At 42.0% G+C, this 22,386-nt stretch overlaps 3 protein-coding genes and 1 long non-coding RNA gene across 7 annotated transcripts; 1 reads left to right on the top strand and 3 right to left on the bottom strand.

Annotated features, from left to right (window-relative positions):
- Positions 1–110: 110 nt before the first annotated feature.
- LOC118235034 lies at positions 111–2,069 on the bottom strand. The gene is made up of 2 exons (XR_004766779.1): positions 1,253–2,069; positions 111–1,205 (listed from the first exon to the last, which is right to left on the bottom strand). It is a non-coding gene; the product is annotated as an uncharacterized LOC118235034 (long non-coding RNA).
- Positions 2,070–2,422: 353 nt separating this feature from the next.
- Positions 2,423–7,699, bottom strand: brcc3 (BRCA1/BRCA2-containing complex, subunit 3). Of its 2 annotated transcripts, none has more exons than XM_035434266.1 (8): positions 7,438–7,580; positions 7,026–7,145; positions 6,574–6,661; positions 5,918–6,006; positions 5,152–5,207; positions 3,552–3,683; positions 3,035–3,078; positions 2,423–2,649 (listed from the first exon to the last, which is right to left on the bottom strand). In XM_035434266.1, the coding sequence occupies exons 1-8, from the start codon at positions 7,540–7,542 to the stop codon at positions 2,501–2,503; spliced, it is 783 nt and encodes a 260-aa protein (XP_035290157.1). In that variant the 5' UTR covers positions 7,543–7,580; the 3' UTR covers positions 2,423–2,500. The 2 variants fall into 2 exon arrangements, with proteins under 2 accessions (XP_035290157.1, XP_035290156.1); XM_035434265.1 differs by lacking the exon at positions 2,423–2,649 and adding an exon at positions 2,658–2,804 and having other exon boundaries at positions 7,438–7,699.
- Positions 7,700–7,737: 38 nt separating this feature from the next.
- Positions 7,738–8,630, top strand: cmc4 (C-x(9)-C motif containing 4 homolog (S. cerevisiae)). The gene is made up of 2 exons (XM_035434270.1): positions 7,738–7,950; positions 8,203–8,630. Exons 1-2 carry the CDS (start codon positions 7,893–7,895, stop codon positions 8,340–8,342), a joined length of 198 nt encoding a protein of 65 aa, XP_035290161.1. The 5' UTR covers positions 7,738–7,892; the 3' UTR covers positions 8,343–8,630.
- Positions 8,631–8,951: 321 nt separating this feature from the next.
- fundc2 (fun14 domain containing 2) lies at positions 8,952–14,256 on the bottom strand. 3 transcript variants are annotated; one of them, XM_035434268.1, is made up of 6 exons: positions 13,769–14,256; positions 11,682–11,888; positions 11,416–11,491; positions 10,793–10,921; positions 10,480–10,528; positions 8,952–9,490 (listed from the first exon to the last, which is right to left on the bottom strand). In XM_035434268.1, exons 2-6 carry the CDS (start codon positions 11,807–11,809, stop codon positions 9,345–9,347), a joined length of 528 nt encoding a protein of 175 aa, XP_035290159.1. In that variant the 5' UTR covers positions 11,810–11,888; positions 13,769–14,256; the 3' UTR covers positions 8,952–9,344. The 3 variants fall into 3 exon arrangements, with proteins under 3 accessions (XP_035290159.1, XP_035290158.1, XP_035290160.1); XM_035434267.1 differs by having other exon boundaries at positions 11,682–11,835; positions 13,769–14,254; XM_035434269.1 differs by lacking the exon at positions 8,952–9,490 and having other exon boundaries at positions 9,850–10,528; positions 11,682–11,835; positions 13,769–14,245.
- Positions 14,257–22,386: the final 8,130 nt, after the last annotated feature.

Below are 22,386 nucleotides of genomic sequence, written 5' to 3'. Positions count from 1 at the left end.
CAAATTATGGCCTGCTTATACAAGGAGATTGAACTGTAACACACATCCTTTCTATCAACTGATGAAATTATTGTAGATTCCAGTGCATTACACCCCCTCAGGACTAGGAGTACACCTTTAATCGTGATAGTTTTTATTGTTTTAAACCATTTTAAACTTTGCTCATACATCATATGTATAATTCAATACCAATATATATAAATGACATTACTGTACATTAATGCTGTTAACCAGAACATCTTTTTCTGAGCAACATGGATTTGATCCGTTAATCCCCCACTAGATTGTGAACAAATTCCTTAAACAGTACGGCACATTACTGTAATTCCTATAAATGTGTAAACCCTAACACAACATATAACCAATCATAACGTGGAAACCAACTTCAGCTCACTGCATTAAGATGGAGGCCTTCCGGGCCTTCGCCAACCTGGGATAATGGAGGCCCTGCTGAAGTAACATCAGTGGGAACTTCTCTATTAAGTGAGAGGAAAACAATTCATTTGGTGAAGCCATGAATAATTTCACTCCTCAGTGACAAACCACCATTTTAAAACACAAATTCTGTCATTTCCCAAGATTAAATCGCGCCTACACGTATAAAGCACAATCCGTCTGCGCCCGCCTCTTCATTCACAAGCAGACAAACATCCCAGCATGGCACATCTGCAGTACAGTACCTTTCCTACAAGATGTGTTAATGAATAATGTGCAGTTAAATCCCACTTCCACCCGCAATTACGCGTTATAATACATGCCATGACCCATATGCAGTTTTATAGGGTAAAGACCTGCTTGATATGGCTTTTCACCATAACACCTCTTACAGAATTAACTGCATGCTTGTGAGCACATTTTACTTACAGCCCATTGTGTTTATTAACAAACAAATAAAAAACATCTTTTCGCAAAATACATAGCTAGTTGTGGCACTGTCACTGATCAGCAAGACGGAAGAAAGTTTCCATACAACATAATGGAATCTAAGTTCAAAGAACATTGCGGAAGCGGTATTCTCAGCTGGTGCGTGTTGCAGTAGGCGGTTGGGGGCAGGAAGGCACAGCTGCTAGAGTTCCACTGCTGAGCTTTCAGGTAAAGCGCCTCGAGAGCACCTCAGGGGGCGGAGCAGAGATCACCTCAGGGGGCGGAGTAAGTATACCTCAGGGGGCGGAGCAACAACCCCTCAGAGGGCAGAGCAAGAGCACCTCAGGGGGCGGAGTAGAGATCACCACAGGGGGCGGAGCAAGAGCACCATAGGGGGCGGAGCAGAGGAGACACCTCTGATTAGACTGATGGGTTCATATAAAGATGAGGGCATCTGGGTGGAGCCCTTAAGAGGAAGGGCAACTCTGCCCTGAGGAAACTAAATCCCCACCCCCTGGCACTAAACCCCACCCCCAGGGCACTAAACCCCACCCCCTGGCACTAAACCCTGCCTCCTACCCCAGGGCACTAAACCCTGCCCTCCGGCACTAAACCCCAGCCCCCCTAGGGCACTAAAGGAGTCCTTTAAAGCACACGTCAAACTCCAGTCCTGGTGTCAAACTCCAGTGTCTGCTGGTTGTCGAGGTGTTCTCGGCACAAGTGTTTGATTTAAGTCACCGATACACACAGCTTGTTCTGAAAGCCTTCACTGGCAGTTGACTCAAAAACCCAGACACCTGCGGCCTCTGTGCAATAGAGTCTGACACCCCTGCTTTAGTGGAAGGGTAACCCCATCCCTAGGAGGTGCTGGGCCCCTGCTTTAGTGAAAGGGTAACCCCATCCCTAGGAGGTGCTGGGACTGGGCAATCAGACACAAGGTCAAGTCTGACGGATTGTTCCTGTAAATTCACCCGTCTTTAAATCATGTGGATGGATCAGCCCATATACTCTGTACAGGGTGTCAGCTAGAGCACAAATCATTAAGACCCGTTGATCTACACAGAACTGTGCAGAGAGTGATATCCTCACACACAATCATGGGTCTGGGTGATGTGGGAGTTGGGGGAAGATGGGTGGATTGGTGGGGAGGGTGGTTGTAGGATGGGGGGATGGTTGGAGGATGGGAGGATAGGATGATGAGCGGATGGGGTGGAGGACGGGGGGTGGAGGATGGGAGGATGGGGGGATGGGAGGATGGGGGTGGGTGGAGGGATGGGGAAGATGAGGGGATGGGGAAGACGGGGGATGGAGGATAGGTGAAGGATGGGGAGAATGGGAGGATAGGACAATGGGTGGATGGGGTGGAGGGATGGTTGGAGGATGGGAGGATAGGACGATGGGAGGATGGGGGGTGGAGGGATGGTTGGAAGATGGGAGGATAGGACAATGGGAGGATGGGGGTGGAGGGATGGTTGAAGGATGGGAGGATAGGACGATGAGAGGATGGGGGGTGGAGGACGGATGGATGGTTGGAGGATGGGGTGATGGTTGGAGGATAGGATGATGGGATGATGGGGGGGAGGATGGGAAGATGGCGGGTGGAGGATAGGGGGATGGGAAGATGGCGGGTGGAGGATCACATCGTGGCCAGCTCCTGGGTGAGTCTCTCTTTCTCCCGCTGCAGCTCGCCGATGCTCTGCTTGTTCTGCTCCAGTCGGTCCTCCAGCCACTGCAGCAGGGGCCCGCTCACAGCCGACATCTGACTGCACAGGTTCTTAGTGAAGACTGCAAGCACAGCACAGCACAGCACACATCTGACTGCACAGGTTCTTAGTGAAGACTGCAAGCACAGCACAGCACACATCTGACTGCACAGGTTCTTAGTGAAGACTGCAAGCACAGCACAGCACACATCTGACTGCACAGGTTCTTAGTGAAGACTGCAAGCACAGCACAGCACACATCTGACTGAACAGGTTCTTAGTGAAGACTGCAAGCACAGCACAGCACACATCTGACTGCACAGTGTAAAATAACATGTCTAATATAAAATAAAATGGAGACATGTTCAGACAACCGGATCAGCACACTGCTGCATATTCAGCAGGACACTGTCCATGCCTGGGAAACAGAGCAGAAAGATCAGGACAGAACAGACAGGTGAGCGTACCTGAGCCGTTGTGTATCTTGGTAATGGGATCCAGGTGAGATAGGCTGAAAGGTAAAAGCACACCTGCAGCTGAGACCTGGGTACTCTACACACACACACACACAGGTAAACACACAGGACACTACACACACAGGACTCTACACACACAGGGGTAAACACACAGGACTCTACACACACACACACACAGGTAAACACACAGGACACTACACACACAGGACACTACACACACAGGACACTACACACAGGACTCTACATACACACACACACACACAGAGGTAAACACACAGGACTCTACACACACACACACACACACACACACACACACACACACAGAGGTAAACACACAGGACTCTACACACACATGCAGAGGTAAACACACAGGACACTACACACACACACAGTGGTAAACACACAGGACTCTACACACACACAGAGGTAAACACACAGGACTCTACACACATCCTAATCCTGTAATCCTCCCCGTGAATTCTACGATACTGAAAGACTGTAATCCTACCTGTGAATTCTCCGATAGGTGTCCTGCTCTTCCTGGCAGAGAATTCTGGGTAGTTCCACAGCAGACTCCAGGCACACCTTTCCAATAGCTTCATGCGGGACCACGTGGATTGGGATCTCAATCCTCTCATACCTTATCAGCACAAAACACAGTACTTAATTTAACTTAACTGCCTCTGTGCATCTCTATCTGCAATATTTAGCTACATCTGTTTAAATTAGGCAACACTGAGCACTTAAAAGGGAACTGGTCTGGCTACCAGAAGGTTGTGGTTTTAAATCCCATCCCCCTTCAGAATGGTCTCTGAATGTATTCACACTAAAATTTGTTATTCATTCAGTTTCTGACCTGAAAATGTGTCGGTTGCCCTGACAATGACATCACCTTTTCGCAAATTTGATTAGCCCATCAAAACAGGTTCACGAGACCTCATTTAAAAGCAAATTAAATCTACGGGCAAGGAAAATCCATCAATGGTTGTGCTTTCATTTTAATTTTAAATTTAATTTAATCTTACTCAACAAAAATACATTTGGAGGTTACAGGTGTAGACATAATCAAATCAGTGATAACATAACCACAGATCATCTCCTTTACACTGGAAACCTGCGAGCAGGCTTAGCAGCAGCACAAACTTTAACCACGAAAAGCTGGGAAAAAATACTTTAAAAAAAATAAACTGCACAATCAAATCGTACTCCGGCATTAATTAGCGCGGTGCTAATCGCTGTGTAAGACACAGAGTACTGCATGTTAGAAGCTGCAGCCATAGCAGAACAGCAGAGCATTGCCCCAGCCCTACCACACTAAAGGTGCAGCATGTGTGCCTGCCCTATCGCTGCAGCTCTTTAGCGCTATTCTCAGGGTACGTGGATGCTATAAGAGGGCATATCATTATGGATGTGGCTGCACCTGCAACACGGCCTCCGATTGGCTCATTCTGCATATAACAGCATTCATTGGGTGGAGATCTTACAGCAGAGCCTTGGATGGATTTTCCTCATCAGCATAATTCTGCTGATTTGCAGGAGGGGCCTTGAGGAGCCATTTGAGTGTGCTGTCATGGTCAGGTCAAAGACACGCCTCTGGATAAGAGCACAAACCACTCTTCATCTAGAGGGTGAATTATCCCTTTTATCTGAATCTCCACAGTGCTGCTGTGTCTTTAGTTTGGCTGCTGTCTGCAGTTCTGTGCCTGTGTCTGGCTGTAGTTTGGCTGCTGCATCTGTAGTTCGACTGCTGTGTTTGTAGTTTGTTAGCTGTGTCTGTAGTTCTGCGGCCATGTCTGTAGTTCTGTCAGCTGTGCCTGTAGTTCAGCTGCCGCGTCTAATTCTGCGGCCATGTCTGTAGTTTGGTTAGCTGTGTCTGTAGTTCTGCGGCCGTGTCTGTAGTTCAGTTAGCTGTCTGTAGTTTGGTTAGCTATGTCTGTAGTTCTGCAGCCATGTCTGTAGTTCGGTTAGCTGTGTCTGTAGTTCTGTGGCTGTGTCTGTAGTTATGCGGCCATGTCTGTAGTTATGCGTCTGTGTCTGTAGGTCTGTGGCCGTGTCTGTAGTTTGGTTAGCCATGTCTGTAGTTATGCGGCCGTGACTGTAGTACATACTCTGAGCCCTTCTGTGCCTGTACGGACTGGAAGCACGTATAGAGAACCCTCCCAGTCTGTAGGAGAAAAACACAGTCAATGTCAGTCAGTTACCTCCATTACTGGCTCCCTTAATAAAGACTAGGAAAAGAGGCTGCATAAAATAAACCAGCTAAAATCTGAGCAATGTTTCATACCAAACAATATGGGGAAACCATTTTGTTCATTCTTCATTCTAATAACACTGCCCAGTAGAAATGCTTTTGAACAAGTAATAACTTTATTCCTCAAAAAGATAGGTGTCAAATGTATTGGCACCCGTTTTCAGTACTGTATGCACCCTCTAATAAATGGTTAGCGGAGCACAAAATGATGATTCTGCAATGGCAGCCTCAGTCTGCAGACCTGGCCTGATCTAAATGTCCTGTGAACTGAAGAAACAGACACAGACCAAAGTATTTATGAAGACTCAACCACTCCCCATTTGTTCACCAATCTCATAATACAATAATTACTGCAATAATTTTGGCGACTATCTTTTTTGCGTAATAAAATTATTTTTTTCTCACAGCAATTTTATTTGAATGAAAACACATTTTGAGCATAAAATATAGCTCCTTATGAATGTTGTCTATTTCATGCTGGCTTTCATGCTTATCTTTCTTTGGGTGCCAATCATTTTAAGGGGACTGTGTGTCCCACTAAAAAATTACAAGTTGCTATGAATACAATCCTCTACCAAATAATAACCATTAAACAAAACAACGTGTTGGCTTTCAGCACTGACCTTTGTGTTTTTATCCTCAATGAAGCAAGAGAATATCAACCCAACAAAACCTTGATCCATCATTTGATACATCGCCTGTGTTCTTACGTCTGCAGAAAAAACCATTATGATAATACAAAAGCAAAGGTGCTTCCTAAGACATTTCATCAATGTGCTCCATGTAACGGTGTCAAATATACATACAACTCAGATTACTCAAACACATGCCTCACAGTACCAATGTTCCTTAAATGTCCTGACTTCAGACACAAAGTAATGCAATGGCACTATCAGCCTTTTTACAGATTCTGTTTATTTTAGTCACTTGATCTTAAAAAAGACAATCAGTAATACTGAAGAAGATGTACATGTTTACACCATTTGGGTCAGCTCACATTCAAAGCACAGCACACCCCAACTTTTAATGTAACTGGAAATGTGGGGGTGGCCTATACTGCTGCCGATAAGCTTTCTAATTGTGCTGCTGTGGTTAACCAAGATTTTTCCAGAGGCAAAAGAAAACCTATATGGAATTTTATGAAAAAGCAAATTACAAGTTATACAAAATCTGTGCATCATGGATTGCAAACAATCCTTTAGGTACTACTGGTGGCGTTATTTCCTCACATGTGAATGTAATGTGGAATTCCATCACCTCGGGTCAAATAAACACTTACCAACGTGCGAAGGCCAAACCGTGATGTGGGGGTGGGAATGGTACCATCCAACTACTCTCATGGGGCGCCCTGTCATCTCAGCTAATCTGTGTTTCTTCGTTAGGGATACACTCGCATTTGCAGTTTTTCAGAAAGACTAGCAACGGCATTGCACAGCTGTAGCCTAGCTTGCTGGAGTTGTTCTCCCTGATGGATTCAGAAGGACTTTAGGCTACTTTCGAACTTCTCGCCTCTAAGAACTGCGTTGTAGTCTACAAATCTAGCAAAGGTTGCACTTGAGGTAGTTTCCCTCCGTGCGATCCAACAGTAATTTACTACCAAAAATGAGTGCATACATGAATATGAATCCCGTGTCATACAGAGTGACCAGCACAAAACAACGGCAACCAATACACAAATGTGTTTTTTTTTTTTTTTTTTTTTTTTTTTAAGTTAAAAGATGTGAAGGATATTTCCGCCTCAGTGGAAGCTGCAGAAAGTTGCTCAGGTGAAATCTCCACCCGGTCCTTCCTCTTGTCAGAGCGACGTAAGATGATCACCGAGTGAATGTGCACGATCCGGTTGTTATCTACCTGAAGATGACATAAGATCAATCAGCTAGTTGGCGACGGCTCCATACCTGAACTGAAGCGCGTGTTTGTGTGGTGACATCATTGCTATGGAGATACTCTGGGGAAACTCTCCAACCGTATTTATCGGCTAACGTTACCTATAACATAACTTCATACTGGAATTTACCATTAGTTAATAACATAGCGAAGCTACAGCTGTACGATTTGCCTAGCTAACATTGGCAAGTTTAACTCCGTCAATAATTTACACTGTGTTTATATTCATAATCAGCTAAATTAGCTAACGACTTACCTCTCCAATGCACAGACCCATGACTTCTTCTTTCTCTGTGCTTAACGCATGATTCATACAAACCAAAAAAGCATCCGACTCTAGATGGACTGCACTAACCGCCATTATACGTAAAGATAAGGTACTCGGCACAAAATAGCCAAGTTAGCTTTAGTCTGGGAAGCGTTCTTACAATCACATGAAATCGTTATTTATACTGTGCAGGTCCCTCAGCTCTGTCAACTTCCTAATTCAGTGTTTCCGTTGCTACAATTTATGCTTCCGTTGTACAACCAGCGTAAAACCTATTGATGCTGTTGTTCCAGTCGGACACCTTTTTTGGCTGGACCGACCGTTCACGCAGCGAGCGAAGCGTCTTAGTTTTGCTTGTCGTGCTCGCCTGACCTTCACGCATATAGATTCAATTATTAGATACGTTTTACAGAAAAATCTTCAAAAAAAGTAACCAAAACGAAATGTCACAAAAAGATCCTTGTCAGAAGCAAGCATGTGAAATACAGAAATGTTTACAAGGTAACGGCTTAGCTAATGTAACGTTACTCCAAAGATGGCCATGTCATTTATTTAAGAGTTGGTTTAGTTAATCTAGTCTATTTGTTATTCTAAGAATTTAGATGACCTGTCAGCTATGGCGTTTACGTTGAACATTCTTCATATTTAGCTCTAGCTACGGCAGCAGTCTTGCTAGTTGATTAAAATGTATGCATGATTCATCTTTATTGTGGTTAAAGTTTGCTAACAGCACGCTGCCCCTGAATCACACAGCTAACAGATACATTGAGAGCCGATGCGAAGACGTGATCAGGGAAATGCGTCGGTGCTGTTCAGCTCTTGTTGGGAAGGATTCGATCTGCTGCTCAGGGTTCGCGAAAGAACAGAAGACAGAAGGAGAAAGAAAAGCCTGACTGCTTGGTGTCGACGTGTTTTGTGAAATGTACTCATTCTGTTGTATGTACGCCCCTGGACGTAAAGATGATGATACTGTGGAATTATCCGCAAATGTTTCGCTTAACGTTTAAGCTGTAACTAGAGCCAGTTGCCTGCTAATAATGGTATTAATGTTCTGTACACTCATTCAGTTTCAATTAAAGCAACAATTACAATGTAATTTACTTTGCATATAATTCTGGTCCAGTTGTTGGGCCAATTTAACAGCATCCCTAAGAGCTGATTAAATGCTACTATATCTCCCATGCATGTTCAAATACTTCATTTCTCCGAAATTGAACATTATTTTCTTTGTAGCAAAAGTATACAGCATTTTAAAAACCATCAAAATGTGATACATAAGAAAACATGCATGTGGGATATTGCTCAGTTGAGTGATATTTATTCTGTTTCTGTAATAGAAACTCAAATACATTTGGTCCTATTTCCTTGAATTTACTTCCGCATCCTATGAGCTTCTTAGCTCATCTTCCACCGTAAATGGTGATGCAGTAAAGTCAGATTTAAATTGTATTTGTGATGATGGAGCGATGGATTCTTCTCATGAAACCGTGTAAAGCAGGTGCAACATTGCAACGAACTTTTATTGTAATGATATTAATCAACTCAGTGCAATCAAAACTGCCTTTCTTTCAAGTTGATATCTTGAACTTGGCTATTGAGGAGGTTTGCTAGGATTGATATTGCATATTTACATAGTTGAGTCACAACTGGCCACTCAAAACATGCAAATAGGTCCCTATATTACACATCTTCTGACAGTTTAATCTGAAATTGGTACTGTACAATGGGGTAAGGTAAATTTTGTAAAATTTAAAATGTACTAGTTGACACAAGTGAGGACACAAAAATATTGCCCCATATAGTGCCCCAATATAGTTCTACACCCAATCCCTTGAGATCTCTCCCCCAAACTGAAACAATTGGAACAGGGCGGATATTGTTTTTATTGTGACATCTTATAAGGGGAGGAAACCAAACCAGTAATGCCAGTTGTAGGAAGGAGTGAATCTACTATAGGATGCGAGTTCTATGGAGCTCCATGTTTTCAGAGCAGTACGGAGTTGGATGAATATGGATGTACCACTGTGTCCAGTCTTACTTCCTTTAGGGAGAAAAAAACAACTTTTTATGGCAGCACTAGCTGAAAGTAACTGTTAAACTTGCATAGTTTGCTATCTTTTTATGTACATGTACATACAAACATCTATTATTTACCATATGTACCATATTACTTAATATGCACTTTTGTGGCTTACGTTCAGAAAATGTCATTTTCCCAAAAAAATCTGTTAAATTTTCTTTTTTGTGTGGTTTTTATGTTCTTGGTTTGTCTGCAATATTGGTACCATCCTATATTAGGTGCAGCATGACTGAAGTGAAGGATGCAGAATGTCTTTACTAAGATGAAAAGTATGTACTGCTCTAAATTCAACATTCAAACAAAAGACAAACTCGGAGACATTAGGAGTTCATATGGATAGTTCATTATCAGTTTCACTGGATACCTTTTTTGTATGAAATGCTTCTGCTCAATCAAGCTTTGTCATCCAGTAACATAACTTATTTTTTAATGAAACATTCTTGTGTTGTAGCCTTCCCTATGCTGTGAGAGGATACACTGATGTTATTTAAACATGAGTATCCCTCCGATTAATTTATTAAAATCCCTTCTGTGCTGGAATAATAGTCAGTGCCATCCTGCTTATACAAGAGAAATATTCTGGGCAAAATGCAACTGTCCCAGAGCTGCTGTTCATACACATTCTTACAATGTGTACTCCAGCATTTCATTATTATAAACGAACATCATACAGTGAAAATAAAATACAGAAAATAATATTTCAATTACCTGCGCTTTGGCCATGCTTAAGCCCACCCCACAAGCTGATTCTTAATGTGAACCACTTTTTAAAAGCCTATATTGCACATCAAGCTTTCAGAATGTTCCATATAAGATGCAAAAATACTTGCTTTTAAATCTATACTTGATAGATTGTGATTGAATATATGCACACTATAAGAAAATAATGATTTAACAGAAAACAAACAAGAAGTATATTTCCTAAGATGCCAGACCGATGAGGAACCCACCGGCAAACCCCCCAGAGAGAACCAGGTTTTTCTTCACAAATGACTGCACCTAGAAGAGGGGAAAGAGGAAAACATCCATCACTGGATATATATGGATATATATAAATATATGGATCAATGCTTTTTCATGGGCACTGTAAATACCACAATGCCTTGCTACCATTATGGAGAGTGTGACATTTATAAACGCAGTTTCCAGGGCACTGAGGCTGAATTAATGCACATGAGACACTGTCTTACATACTGCACTATTAAAAATGGAGTGAACAAGTGGCGCTCATACTCTAGATGTTTTGTGGGCAGACAGCCGTACCTCTTGCGCCTTCGTCCGCACCTCCTTTGGGGGCTTCTCTGCGCTGAGCTTCAGCTGTTTCTTCGCCTTGTTCACGTCCTTCTCCACCCTCTTCCAGTCCACCGTTATGTACCCTGTGTGATTTGCGATCTGAAACACATTTTTAGCCACTGATGCTTTACTTAATCAACAACCAGCAGAATGGAGTGGTGGTTAAGGAACTTGGCTTGAAACCGGACGGCTGCAGATTCAGTTTGAAGGTGGCGCCTTTGTTGAAGCCAAGAGCAAATTACTGAGCCTGAATGGCATCCATAAAAAGATGCCATCATATAAATTCAAACCATGTGATATGCAAGACGCACGTGCTCCACGAGATAAAGGCATTGGCTACGCAAATGTTGGCTTTTGGAGTTCACAGGTTCGGTGTGTGAAAGTCTCTCACTGGGCTGAACCACCTCCTTGATAATCCCGGACTAATAAAGTACTCTGCGTATGACTCTGACCAAAGAGTCCAGTGTCCCAGCAGCAGCAGAAACTGCCAGGCGCACACACTAATGCCAATTACTCATTCAGTCGAAGTAAAATTAAAGCAAAAGCTGTTTGTCATACAGTGAACCAACACACAGCGTACAGCCGGCCATTACCTGAAGCAGAATGAAGCCTCCACCCACTGCTGAAGCTGCAAGCTTCCCCACTTTTTGAAACAGATACCCTGCACACCTATTTCAGGGAAATGGGGAAAAAAAACAACATCACAGAGATTCACTTGCTCCAACCCACTGCAATTCAAAGTGTACTTAATCTTGCCCACTTGAACTGCATTCAGACAGTGCAAACTGCATTCAGACAGTGCATATCAGTATGTGAATGTGATGTACTAAGCGCACCAATTCAGATTAAGCTCACACACCAGCCTGTAACTCCTCCAATCACAAGCTGCTTGGCCACGGAATACTTCTCTGCAGCTGGGCCAGAGTCCTTCTTCCCAAAGGCCCTGTTCCACCAGTTCTGTTTCTTGGCGTACTCTGCCAGTTCCATTACATCGAAGGTCTCCTCACCAGTGTCTAGGAAGACACATGGAACGCATGGAAATGAAGACCAATCATCGGTTTGATTTCTGAAAACCCAAATGCTTTCTTAAATATAAAATACAAATATTGTATCTGTGGTCAAATAGGCCATAAAAACGCAAAGGCAAAAGCGATGATGAAGCTGCGTGCAACAGGCAACACATCAGTTCACCACACAATAAATTACTGTTTGCTGTGTACAGGGTAGCAATCAGCTGAAGAATATCTTACACTAACTTGCAATATTACACTTATCACCATTCGTACAGTAAGTATGTTCTAATGTACAGTATTGGTATAATTTTGCTCATATGTTACCAATGTCATGGGGACCAAATTTATGCCAATCGCTGCAGGGAAATGCTTGCATGCACAAATTTGTCCAGAGATCTAAACATGAGATTTAAACGATAGATGGAAGCTGGTTATTACATTTGCTGACTACAGCTACCAACTCGAAAACATCGAAGTTCACCTGAAAAATACACCTGGGCCCTTCTGCATGAAACCAAAACTGAAACAAGCTGGTCTTAGTCTTGCCTTTATAACTACCGTAAAAAAAAGCTTCCAAAAATATTTTTTGACACCGACATAGCCACTGGACAGATATCACAACATTACAAATATGTTAAGTGTGAACCACATTTGTCATGGCACTGGTATCTAGGTCTTGGGGGTCCTGAACTAGTGGCTACTCAGCACACTACAGCAGAGACAGCAGTTATTCTACAGGCCAAAAACTTGTGGAGAATCTCAACAGAATCGCAACTGCGGCAAAGGCTACTGCCAACGAATTTCATACGAGATGATTCTGAAGAAAAATAAAAATTTCAAATCTTAAAACGGCTCTTCGCATTGTGTTAGCTGCGCTTGCCGTTGTCCAAATCAAGAGAACGACCTTGACTACTGCAAACCGAGCGTCAAAACAGAGCCCTAATATAGCTGATCTACCGCCGTCAACAGATGGCCTCTGGTGTCGTTTTCAGAAAATGGGATTTGGGCTTGGAATAGCGCAAAGGAGTCTCGACCGATACATGCCACTCCCTACGAGACACAAACTGACTTCATGCTCGGAAAAACATTAAAAACATGAAACGCAAAACAAAATGTCACGCGAAATTTGGTTGTGCCGCCAGCATAATTTTAGGTCAAGGAATCTGCTCGTTTTCATTCGTAAAAACGCACAAACGTCCATGCACAATATTGCATACAACCATATGCGCAGTAACGTTAGCCCGGTGTTTAAGAATCATACAGTGCATTTTATAACAAAACCAAAATGTAGAAAGTGGGCCAGCGGGCCTGTGGTAATATTATAGCCACGGTTTAAAAATAAACTATAAATCCATCATTTGAATAGTTAGAAAATATGCATGTCATGGTTTGCAAACGAAGTTAGCAAAGATTAATTCAGTGAAAATGGGAACTTGTTTTTTTGGTGCAGCACCAATCGAATAAAGTGTTTAGACCTGTTATTCCGCTCGCTCGGCATCCAAATCTAAATTTGAAACGATGCTTCGCTCCAGTCCTTCAGACATATCTGAGTACTGACATGGCCAGGGTGCTAACGTTAGCATGCTAGTTTCGCTTGTGTTGACCGTCTATAATAAGCAGGATTCGGTGTTCTTTGCAATAGCTTGCCAAATTGACGTAACCATTTTACAGCTTTTTAACTTTAACGAAGTTACAGTTGTGAAAGAATTCCAATGCGATGCTGGTAAACTTTTCTGAAGGACAGTTTCCAAATAGCTAACTTGGTGCATTCGCAGCTATAATAGCGTTAACTATTAGTTTCTTTTTTGTTCGTTTGTTTTTTTGCATGGAAAAATAAGCCTGTAGTTCATTAAAATACATATATTTACTTTAATTTCCGTGTTTGCTAAATTAGTTTACTGTCTAGTGTCTACTTATGACTGGAGAAACTTACCTTTCTGCCCTGACATTTTTGCGGTTTAAACCCGGACGCAGTTGCGCGGTGATGCGCTGTTATGAGGAGAACTCCGTTGGACGTCAGCTGGCGCGTAGAGGCGATTCCTCGAACCAGAACTAGCACAAAAAAGCTTTAGCACATAAAACCCGATTTATGCCACTGATCTGTAAAATCAAGTTATTTGTTTTTATGCACCGAAGAATGAGCTGTTGAAGAGAATATGTTTAATTTGCTGTTCTTTTTAAAACGGGCTATAACCGCGTAGGTTCCCTGCACTTGAGCTGGTACTTTAACGTTAGTACAAACAGACCCTGAAGCGAGATAATCTAGACTTAATCCGTAGCGCCTGGATCCCAGCATTGACTCCATACAGTTCTGTGCATCACACACTCTTACAGTTTGTAAAATTTCACGATTTCTGAACTACGGATAGGTAACCCGCCCGTCCAAAATATATATTAACATAAAATCCATGACACCATCGTGTGGTGACCTTGGGTACTGGTAAAGCACACATGCGTAAAGAGGCGCAGGATCGAAGACTCGCACAGTCCATAATCATGTGTTCATTTGGAACATCTGGTTGGTGGGGGAACCCTAAGATCCTGTTTATGAAAAGAAGCATGCCACTCTGGTGCTGGATTTAGGTGGGCAAGATAATACTACTACTACTACTACTACTACTACTAATAATAATATTATAATAATAATAATAACAATAACAATAATAATAGTTGCAAATTGATTGGTGTGATGAGCTCTGCATTCACTACTCTCTATAGCATACTAATATTACTGATATTCCCATGAATCACCAATAAAACACAGTTTGTTTGTTTTTTGGACAAGACTATTCACTATTTTGCGATGAGTAGCCTACAAAACCATCATTCACAGAAAACATACTTTCATATGTGATATACAGTTAATTATAAATTATGAACTTAATATCACATAGATTCATTCAACATTTGTTCAGTAAATTGACATGTTTTTGTTTTCTGTAACAAACAAACAAAGTTTGGCAAGTTAACAAAAAATCTGTATAGACCCATTCTGACCAGTTCAGATACCAAAATGGATAAATATGAAATATAAAGAGACACATTAAATCAAGAGACATGACCGCTATAAGCATCTGTTTAGTTCTTGATTGATAAATGGCATTCCAGTTTTTGACAAGACAAACCTGACACCTGCAGTCACATCAGACTGGGCACATCTTTGGTATGTTAGAGGGAAAAAATACTCACGAAGTAGTGATTTTACTGTTATATAATTTTGTACTAATATAAATGTATGTTGATATCTTAACTTAGTGTGCGGAAGGCATTGAGCTCTTAAGTTGAAGCTGATGCTATCCCATGGTTGCCCCTCGTCTTTATGCTACACTGTTCTGCCCCCTTGTCTTTATGCCACTCTGTTCTGCCCCTCTTTATGCCACTCTGCTCTGCCCCCTTGCTGTTTTGCCCCCTTTGTCTTTTCTGTATGAAGGAATGGTCAACGATTTCCCAGTATGTTCACCATCTCATACAACAAGTTATGGAGCATACTATATCATTACCTGTGTTTTGTTTTGATTATTTTTTAGGAATAATTTTGGAGGACACTGCATGTGTGTGTGTGTGTGTGTGTGTGTGCATATCTTTGTTGCTGTTGAACTTCAAAATGCAATGTAGTTCAATAAATTGTGATAGAGTGAAACAACAATATAAAAGATAATTGACAAAACATGAACTAATGAAGTGAGATAGATGTAATACACACAAAAAACAAGAATGATGTCTTCTACTTACTCAGATAGACAAAAACCAAGGATTCACTTGTAAAATTGAAGAACTGTTTTATTACCTTTATAATAGTAAAATTGGCCTCATATACGATACACAAGAGCACAGCAAATCTTAAGTGTTTTTCATTTTGTTAACTTTATTTACAGGGTGAAAAGACAAACAGATAGCATTTCCACTCTTGATCTTCTGTTTTTTTATGTGACTTTTTGTAGCCAGTAATGTTCTTACAGACCCAGTAATCAGATGTAGCTGTATTTGATTTTCACACAGATCCTACCCTGAATACTGAGTATGCAATGAACATCACAAAAAATCCAGACACGTTCCCAGTTTTGAGGTTCATAGTCACCACAAAAATAAATTCTTTACACCTTTTTCAGCAGTGAAATGTTTGAAGCACAACCACACCAGTTTCCTGTTACATGCATGTGATAAATGTAAATGTAGAATAAAACTCAACGTCACTTTAACACAAGAGATGACTTCACCCCTGTGCTGATGCAGCTGTTAGCAGTATATAATATGCTCAGTGGTTTAGTTTTGTGCAGTGTAGATTTTGTGCATTTGTGTCAGATTAGGAAGGACACTCCTTGTGTGTTTAAATCAGCTTGTGTCTCTGTATCCGAGGGGAATATCACATCCTTTATATGATATTTGTGCTCTTTACATAGTATTTGCCCAAATTAACATATGATCCTGCTGAAGGAGAATCTACTAAATTCAGAATCCTGATTCACTGGTGCTTGTTATAGCCTTCGGTTTAAAAAGAGAGAAGCTGAATTATGTAAATCTAAATAAACATCCCCCCTCCCCACACCATGAATTTCATTGACAGTTAACTGTCGAACCTCTACTTCCCTTTGGATGAAGCACACACACATCCTTCCAGTTTCATTTTTAAAACCGCATAAAAAGTTTTTTCTTGATTCACTACTTCCAAGAGAACACAGCATGTAAAGAAATTATCTTTTAAGGGAATTAAGTTAAGGGCATTTCACAAAGAGGTAAAGCATCCAGTATATCTTGCCATCACTGATGTTTTCCCCATTTTAGACTGGTGCACATAGCAAAACCTACAAGAAATTTGTTTTGTGGTAAAATGAGTTCACAAGCCTTTCCATGAAGATTTAAAACAAGCATTTTAAACAAGCATAACAAAAACATAAAATATGCTACAAGTTACGTGCATAAAAAATGGTTCACACATTAGCAGAGGAATGCTAACAGGAGAGGAACGGCATTCTCTGACACCAGTGATAGTGGATAATAGATGTCAACTTAAAGCTTTTGGTCCCACTGTAAGAAAACCTTTAGACAGACCTTTCATAAACTCATTTTTAACAAATTTGTCAGAAACATGCCTGCTGGGTTAAGATGTTACCTGTCTCCACGAGCCGCGTGTCTTCCATCTCAGAGCTCGGCTCGGAGTCCACATCCTTCCTGCTTCACTCGACCCCAAATTCTTAGAATCCGTAAAAACGACTTCCTCAGCCGAAGATGCAGTTGCGCGCAGAGGATCAGGGCTGAAGCGGTGGGAGAGACAGCCTCGTGCAGGAGGGCTGTGAAAGTGACTGAGCGGGAGGCGGCGGCCTTGGTTTAGTACTGTCACTCTCTGAATTCCCCCGGGTCTCTCCCTACACCTGGATGGGAATTATGAGCATTAGTCACCTATCAGGGACAGTCCCCAGCGCTTCATTTCACTGGCTCAATACGTCCACATAACGCATGTTCTCCGCCAGTAAGATGCATTCATTTGCCAATAGTATATACTCTTTCCTCACAACCCATGGATTCTAATAATTTGCGAGACAGTCACAGATGATATTCTCACAGAATACAGACGCAGGTCTCCTGAGGGTGGAAATAAAACTGAAACCTTTAGTTAATCTCCCTTCTTTCGCTTGGGCATTTCTGATGCACTTCTCTTGTGAAAGTGCTCATGTTGTATATTTTTATTTCCTTCAGTGACACATGTACTTTCTTTTAGAATTACACAGTTACAGCATGCTCAGTGCCCAGAGTTACACAGTTACAGCATGCTCAGTGCTCAGAGTTACACTGTTACAGCATGCTCAGTGCTCAGAGTTACACAGTTACAGCACGCTCAGTGCTCAGAGTTACACAGTTACAGCGTGCTCAGTGCTCAGAGTTACACAGTTACAGCACACTCAGTGCTCAGAGTTACACAGTTACAGCACACTCAGTGCTCAGAGTTACACAGTTACAGCATGCTCAGTGCTCAGTTACAGTTACAGCATGCTCAGTGCTCAGAGTTACACAGTTACAGCACGCTCAGTGCTCAGAGTTACACAGTTACAGCACGCTCAGTGCTCAGAGTTACACAGTTACAGCATGCTCAGTGCTCAGTTACACAGTTACAGCATGCTCAGTGCTCAGAGTTACACAGTTACAGCAAGCTCAGTGCTCAGAGTTACACAGTTACAGCATGCTCAGTGCTCAGTTACACAGTTACAGCATGCTCAGTGCTCAGAGTTACACAGTTACAGCATGCTCAGTGCTCAGAGTTACAGTTACAGCATGCTCAGTGCTCAGAGTTACACAGTTACAGCAAGCTCAGTGCTCAGTTACACAGTTACAGCATGCTCAGTGCTCAGAGTTACACAGTTACAGCATGCTCAGTGCTCAGTTACGCAGTTACAGCATGCGCAGTGCTCAGAGTTACACAGTTACAGCATGCTCAGTGCTCAGAGTTAGTTACAGCATGCTCAGTGCTCAGAGTTACACAGTTACAGCAAGCTCAGTGCTGAGTTACACAGTTACAGCATGCTCAGTGCTCAGAGTTACACAGTTACAGCATGCTCAGTGCTCAGTTACACAGTTACAGCATGCGCAGTGCTCAGAGTTAGTTACAGCAAGCTCAGTGCTCAGTTACAGCATGCTCAGTGCTCAGAGTTACACAGTTACAGCACGCTCAGTGCTCAGAGTTACACAGTTACAGCATGCTCAGTGCCTAGTTTCTGTTATATTGTCTTCTCACACAAAGTGTAAGGAGGCACTATCAAATATAGCATTTTCAGGACAGTACTTACATTTTTTGTTTTGGGGGATTTAAATTCAGTATATTTGTTCTATTTTGTTCAAAATGATTCCTTAACTTGGGTATAGGATGAAATGGAGCATTTCTGATGACCATTAACCTTTCTGTAGTGACTACTGAAAACTGATGTTGTATTTGCAACTTTTTATTGAGTGAATCCATTAAGATGCATATCCACTGTGAATAAATGATGAAAATAAATTTTAATGACAATACATTTAGCAATATTATGTTTTACGTCTTTGTCATATTTATGTGACAAATCTCCATTTTATTTTAAGTGCCACAATTAAAATTTTCCTCTTTTATGAAAAGCCAAAAATCACTCTTTATGATGCAATTTTAAATAATGCAATTTAATTCAGTTGGCTTTATGCTATCCACGTTTTATCATGAGGTATGTATCATCTGTATCATACCACTGAAAATATCAAATATATAATTTTGTCAGCAGCAAATATTCTCGCAGTGAAAAGTGTGTGAACTCGCAGTTGTGTGTGTGAGCGTGTGTTTTCGGGGAGGTTCTTCAGCATTACCTCATCCAGTTTTCATCACTCATTTCCTTCTGAGAAAGATGACCTTCTGTAGGCTCTGCAGTGATCTCAGCATCAGTGTTGTAATCAGCAGACTTCAGAGGTCCCCACAAGCCCTTGATTTGCATAAACATTTTGGTGAATCATACTGACGCTTGACACCCAAAGAGGGGAAAGTTTATGAAGCCGGTATACAGGAAGTCAGCAGTCTGCTGGTTACCAGCGATGGTGGGCGGGGCCTTTTCTGCTTACTGGGGCACTGCTGTGACCTCAGATCAAATGTAGAACATGCGAGCCTGACTCGCACAGACAAAGCGCTGTCTCATCCCCAAATGGCAAATGGCAATGAGAGAGTTCACCATTCAACACAAGAAAGCCAGACAAGGAATCTGTGTGGACCAGGGACTGATTGATTAAGTTTTTATAGAGTTTTTACAGAGTTGAATTCAATGAAACTCCTTACAAATCTCACAGTAACCCCACCCTGCTTAACTCCACCCCCTCAAACACTTCCTGGGTCTTGGGACTTGAGTTCTTGCCGGTAAACTGCCCTATAGCCCCCCTCCCCCCCCCCCCTCTCATATTTTTGTCACATGGGTAATTATCTGTGGAAATGTGTCTATACTGTATAGCCTCACACAGGGGACCCCAGGATTAAACGCCTAATAAAACCCTTCTGGTTACAAAAACTAAAGACGTCTCAGAAACCCAGCAGAAATATAGGATAATATTTTGGGGCCTAAGGGAAAACCATTCAAAGGAACAGGCATTTAGATTGAATTCATGTTTTTTATATTTGCATCATAGATCCAAGACATGGTAGAGTTTATTTTTAAATACCTGTAACATAGTCTCAACATGTACAAACATTGTTTTTGTAGAATATACACTAACTGTGCCCGTCTTGTTCATATTATTATTTTATTTTTTTCATTTTTGAACAAAATTACAAAATCATCTGCAGGATAACGTGTGGCATTTCTGTGTACTGCCCTGTAGCCAGTCCAGACCACTCCTTGGTTCTCCAGTTCTCAATTTTTAAATCTACTACTAAATGTCTCAGACATTTAAGATAAAAAAGATAAGGCTTGCACCTACCAAGAAAGCTGTTTTGTTTTTAAACTAATTACAGTCAGCACATTGCCCCATCCCAATAGTGTCATGTCCACATGAAACACACAACTTGGGATGTTGAATGAATCACTATCTGGCAATGAGTCTCTTGGTGTTCTACAGAAGTTTGTCATCTCTATGTTGCAGAAGTAGCCAGGGCTGTGTTGTTGGAAAGGTGAACAAGCTCTTTGGAATTAGAACGCAGGTGACACTGATGTGATGATGTCACAGAAGGACTGTATTATGAGCAAACAGAGCTGTACGTAAGAGATTAATACATAAAGCTCTGTGCTGTGCACTGACTGTGCTGAAAGTCATGGGTAATGGGCACAGCTTGTGGTTGGCTGTTATTTTGGCACTGCTTGTTGTAAATGTCAGCTGTAGGGCAGTACCTGAGACCAAGGGCACCTCTCCCTCATCGCAGAGGTTACTGGTGCTGAGGGCATCACCTGGGCAGAGCTCAGGAAGGACACAGGAGCTCACAGCGATCTCACCGCAAGATGTAACTGCAGACGATCCCACCATAGACGATCCGTTCGACCCTGAGGACAGCTGGGAAAGAGGTGAGCACTATTCCTGTGCTTTCCTGTCCTCAGGAAATCCTGCAGATTATTTAAAATTCAATTTTTCCTGAAGTAACAGTTGCTGAAGTACTGAATGGGGCCAGCACATGACTGCGCTTATTACGCTGTGCACTACATTCAGAACCGGCCTGTGTTTGCTAATGGCAGTGAATTGAACGCAGGGTCTGTTCTTGGTGAACGCAGAAACGGACTGATGGAGTTCATCATGGAGACCGTGGAGCACTTCCAGCTGCACATCCCTGGTGCTGCAGTCATCGTGGTCCCCGTCAGTGTGGTCCTGATGCTCATGCTGTGCTGCCTGACGTTAGTGTCTGACATCAGCACCCTTCCCTCCGAGCTCTGTCACTCATCCCCCTACTCAGGCTCAAACTACACACTTCCACTCACATCAATCCTCCCCCTACTCACGCTCAAACTGTACACTCACCCACAATACTGACATCAATCCTCCCCCTACTCACGCTCAAACTGAACACTCACACTCACAATACTCACATCAATCCTCCCCCTACTCACGCTCAAACTGTACACTCACACTCACAATACTCACATCAATCCTCCCCCTATTCACACTCAAACTGTACACTCACAATACTCACATCAATCCTCCCCCTACTCACACTCAAACTACACGCTCACACTCACAATACTCACATCAATCCTCCCCCTGCTCACGCTCAAACTGTACACTCACAATTCTGACGTCAATCCTCCCCCTACTCACGCTCAAACTACACGCTCACACTCACAATACTGACATCAATCCTCCCCCTACTCATGCTCAAACTGTACACTCACAATACTCACATCAATCCTCCCCCTACTCACGCTCAAACTGTACACTCACACTCACAATACTCACATCAATCCTCCCCCTACTCACGCTCAAACTGTACACTCACACACATCAATTCTTCAGTCAGTTGTGCAGAATTCTCTCAATTACTCTGTCTCTGTTATTAGTGTGAATATGAAACAAGACTACTGTTATCTGTCAGGATTATTCATGGGTTTCCTTTCAAAACATGTAGTCCTATCTCCTCCCAACTTCTTTAAAATCGCATTTTTAACTACACATAGAATTTGCTTTTGATTTAGAATGATTAATTTTTTATTTTTAGACTCCTAAAAAATGTAACCTTCCTAATTTGTTAACATTTGTGTGTAGAATTCTCAACACAACAAAACAACACTGTTGCTAGGCGATCACACAGCCAAACAAACAGCTCTTGATTTTCTAAAATTTGTCTCCTGTAGCATTTCCATATTTAGGCGAGAGATAACATTGGTAACATTAATATTTACTAATGACAAATGTCACACAGACGTCATCATTTTAGCAAGCTACCTTTTCTTGCTACTGTCAGTCATGACACAAGCTAACCTAGTGAATCAGTTACATTAGCTGGGTAGCTACACTCTGCTTCCATTTTAAGCCACTTATTAAACCTACTACCTTCCAAATTACTATATAAAGTTTAGTCTAATAAAAGTTTAAAGCTGTCATTTCACAAAGATCTTAAGCTATTTGAGT

This window comes from Anguilla anguilla, chromosome 9, assembly GCF_013347855.1.
Source record: "Anguilla anguilla isolate fAngAng1 chromosome 9, fAngAng1.pri, whole genome shotgun sequence".
NCBI lineage: Eukaryota > Metazoa > Chordata > Actinopteri > Anguilliformes > Anguillidae > Anguilla > Anguilla anguilla.
Note: the sequence above shows the minus strand (reverse complement) of the source record. Positions and strands in the feature narration are given on the sequence as shown.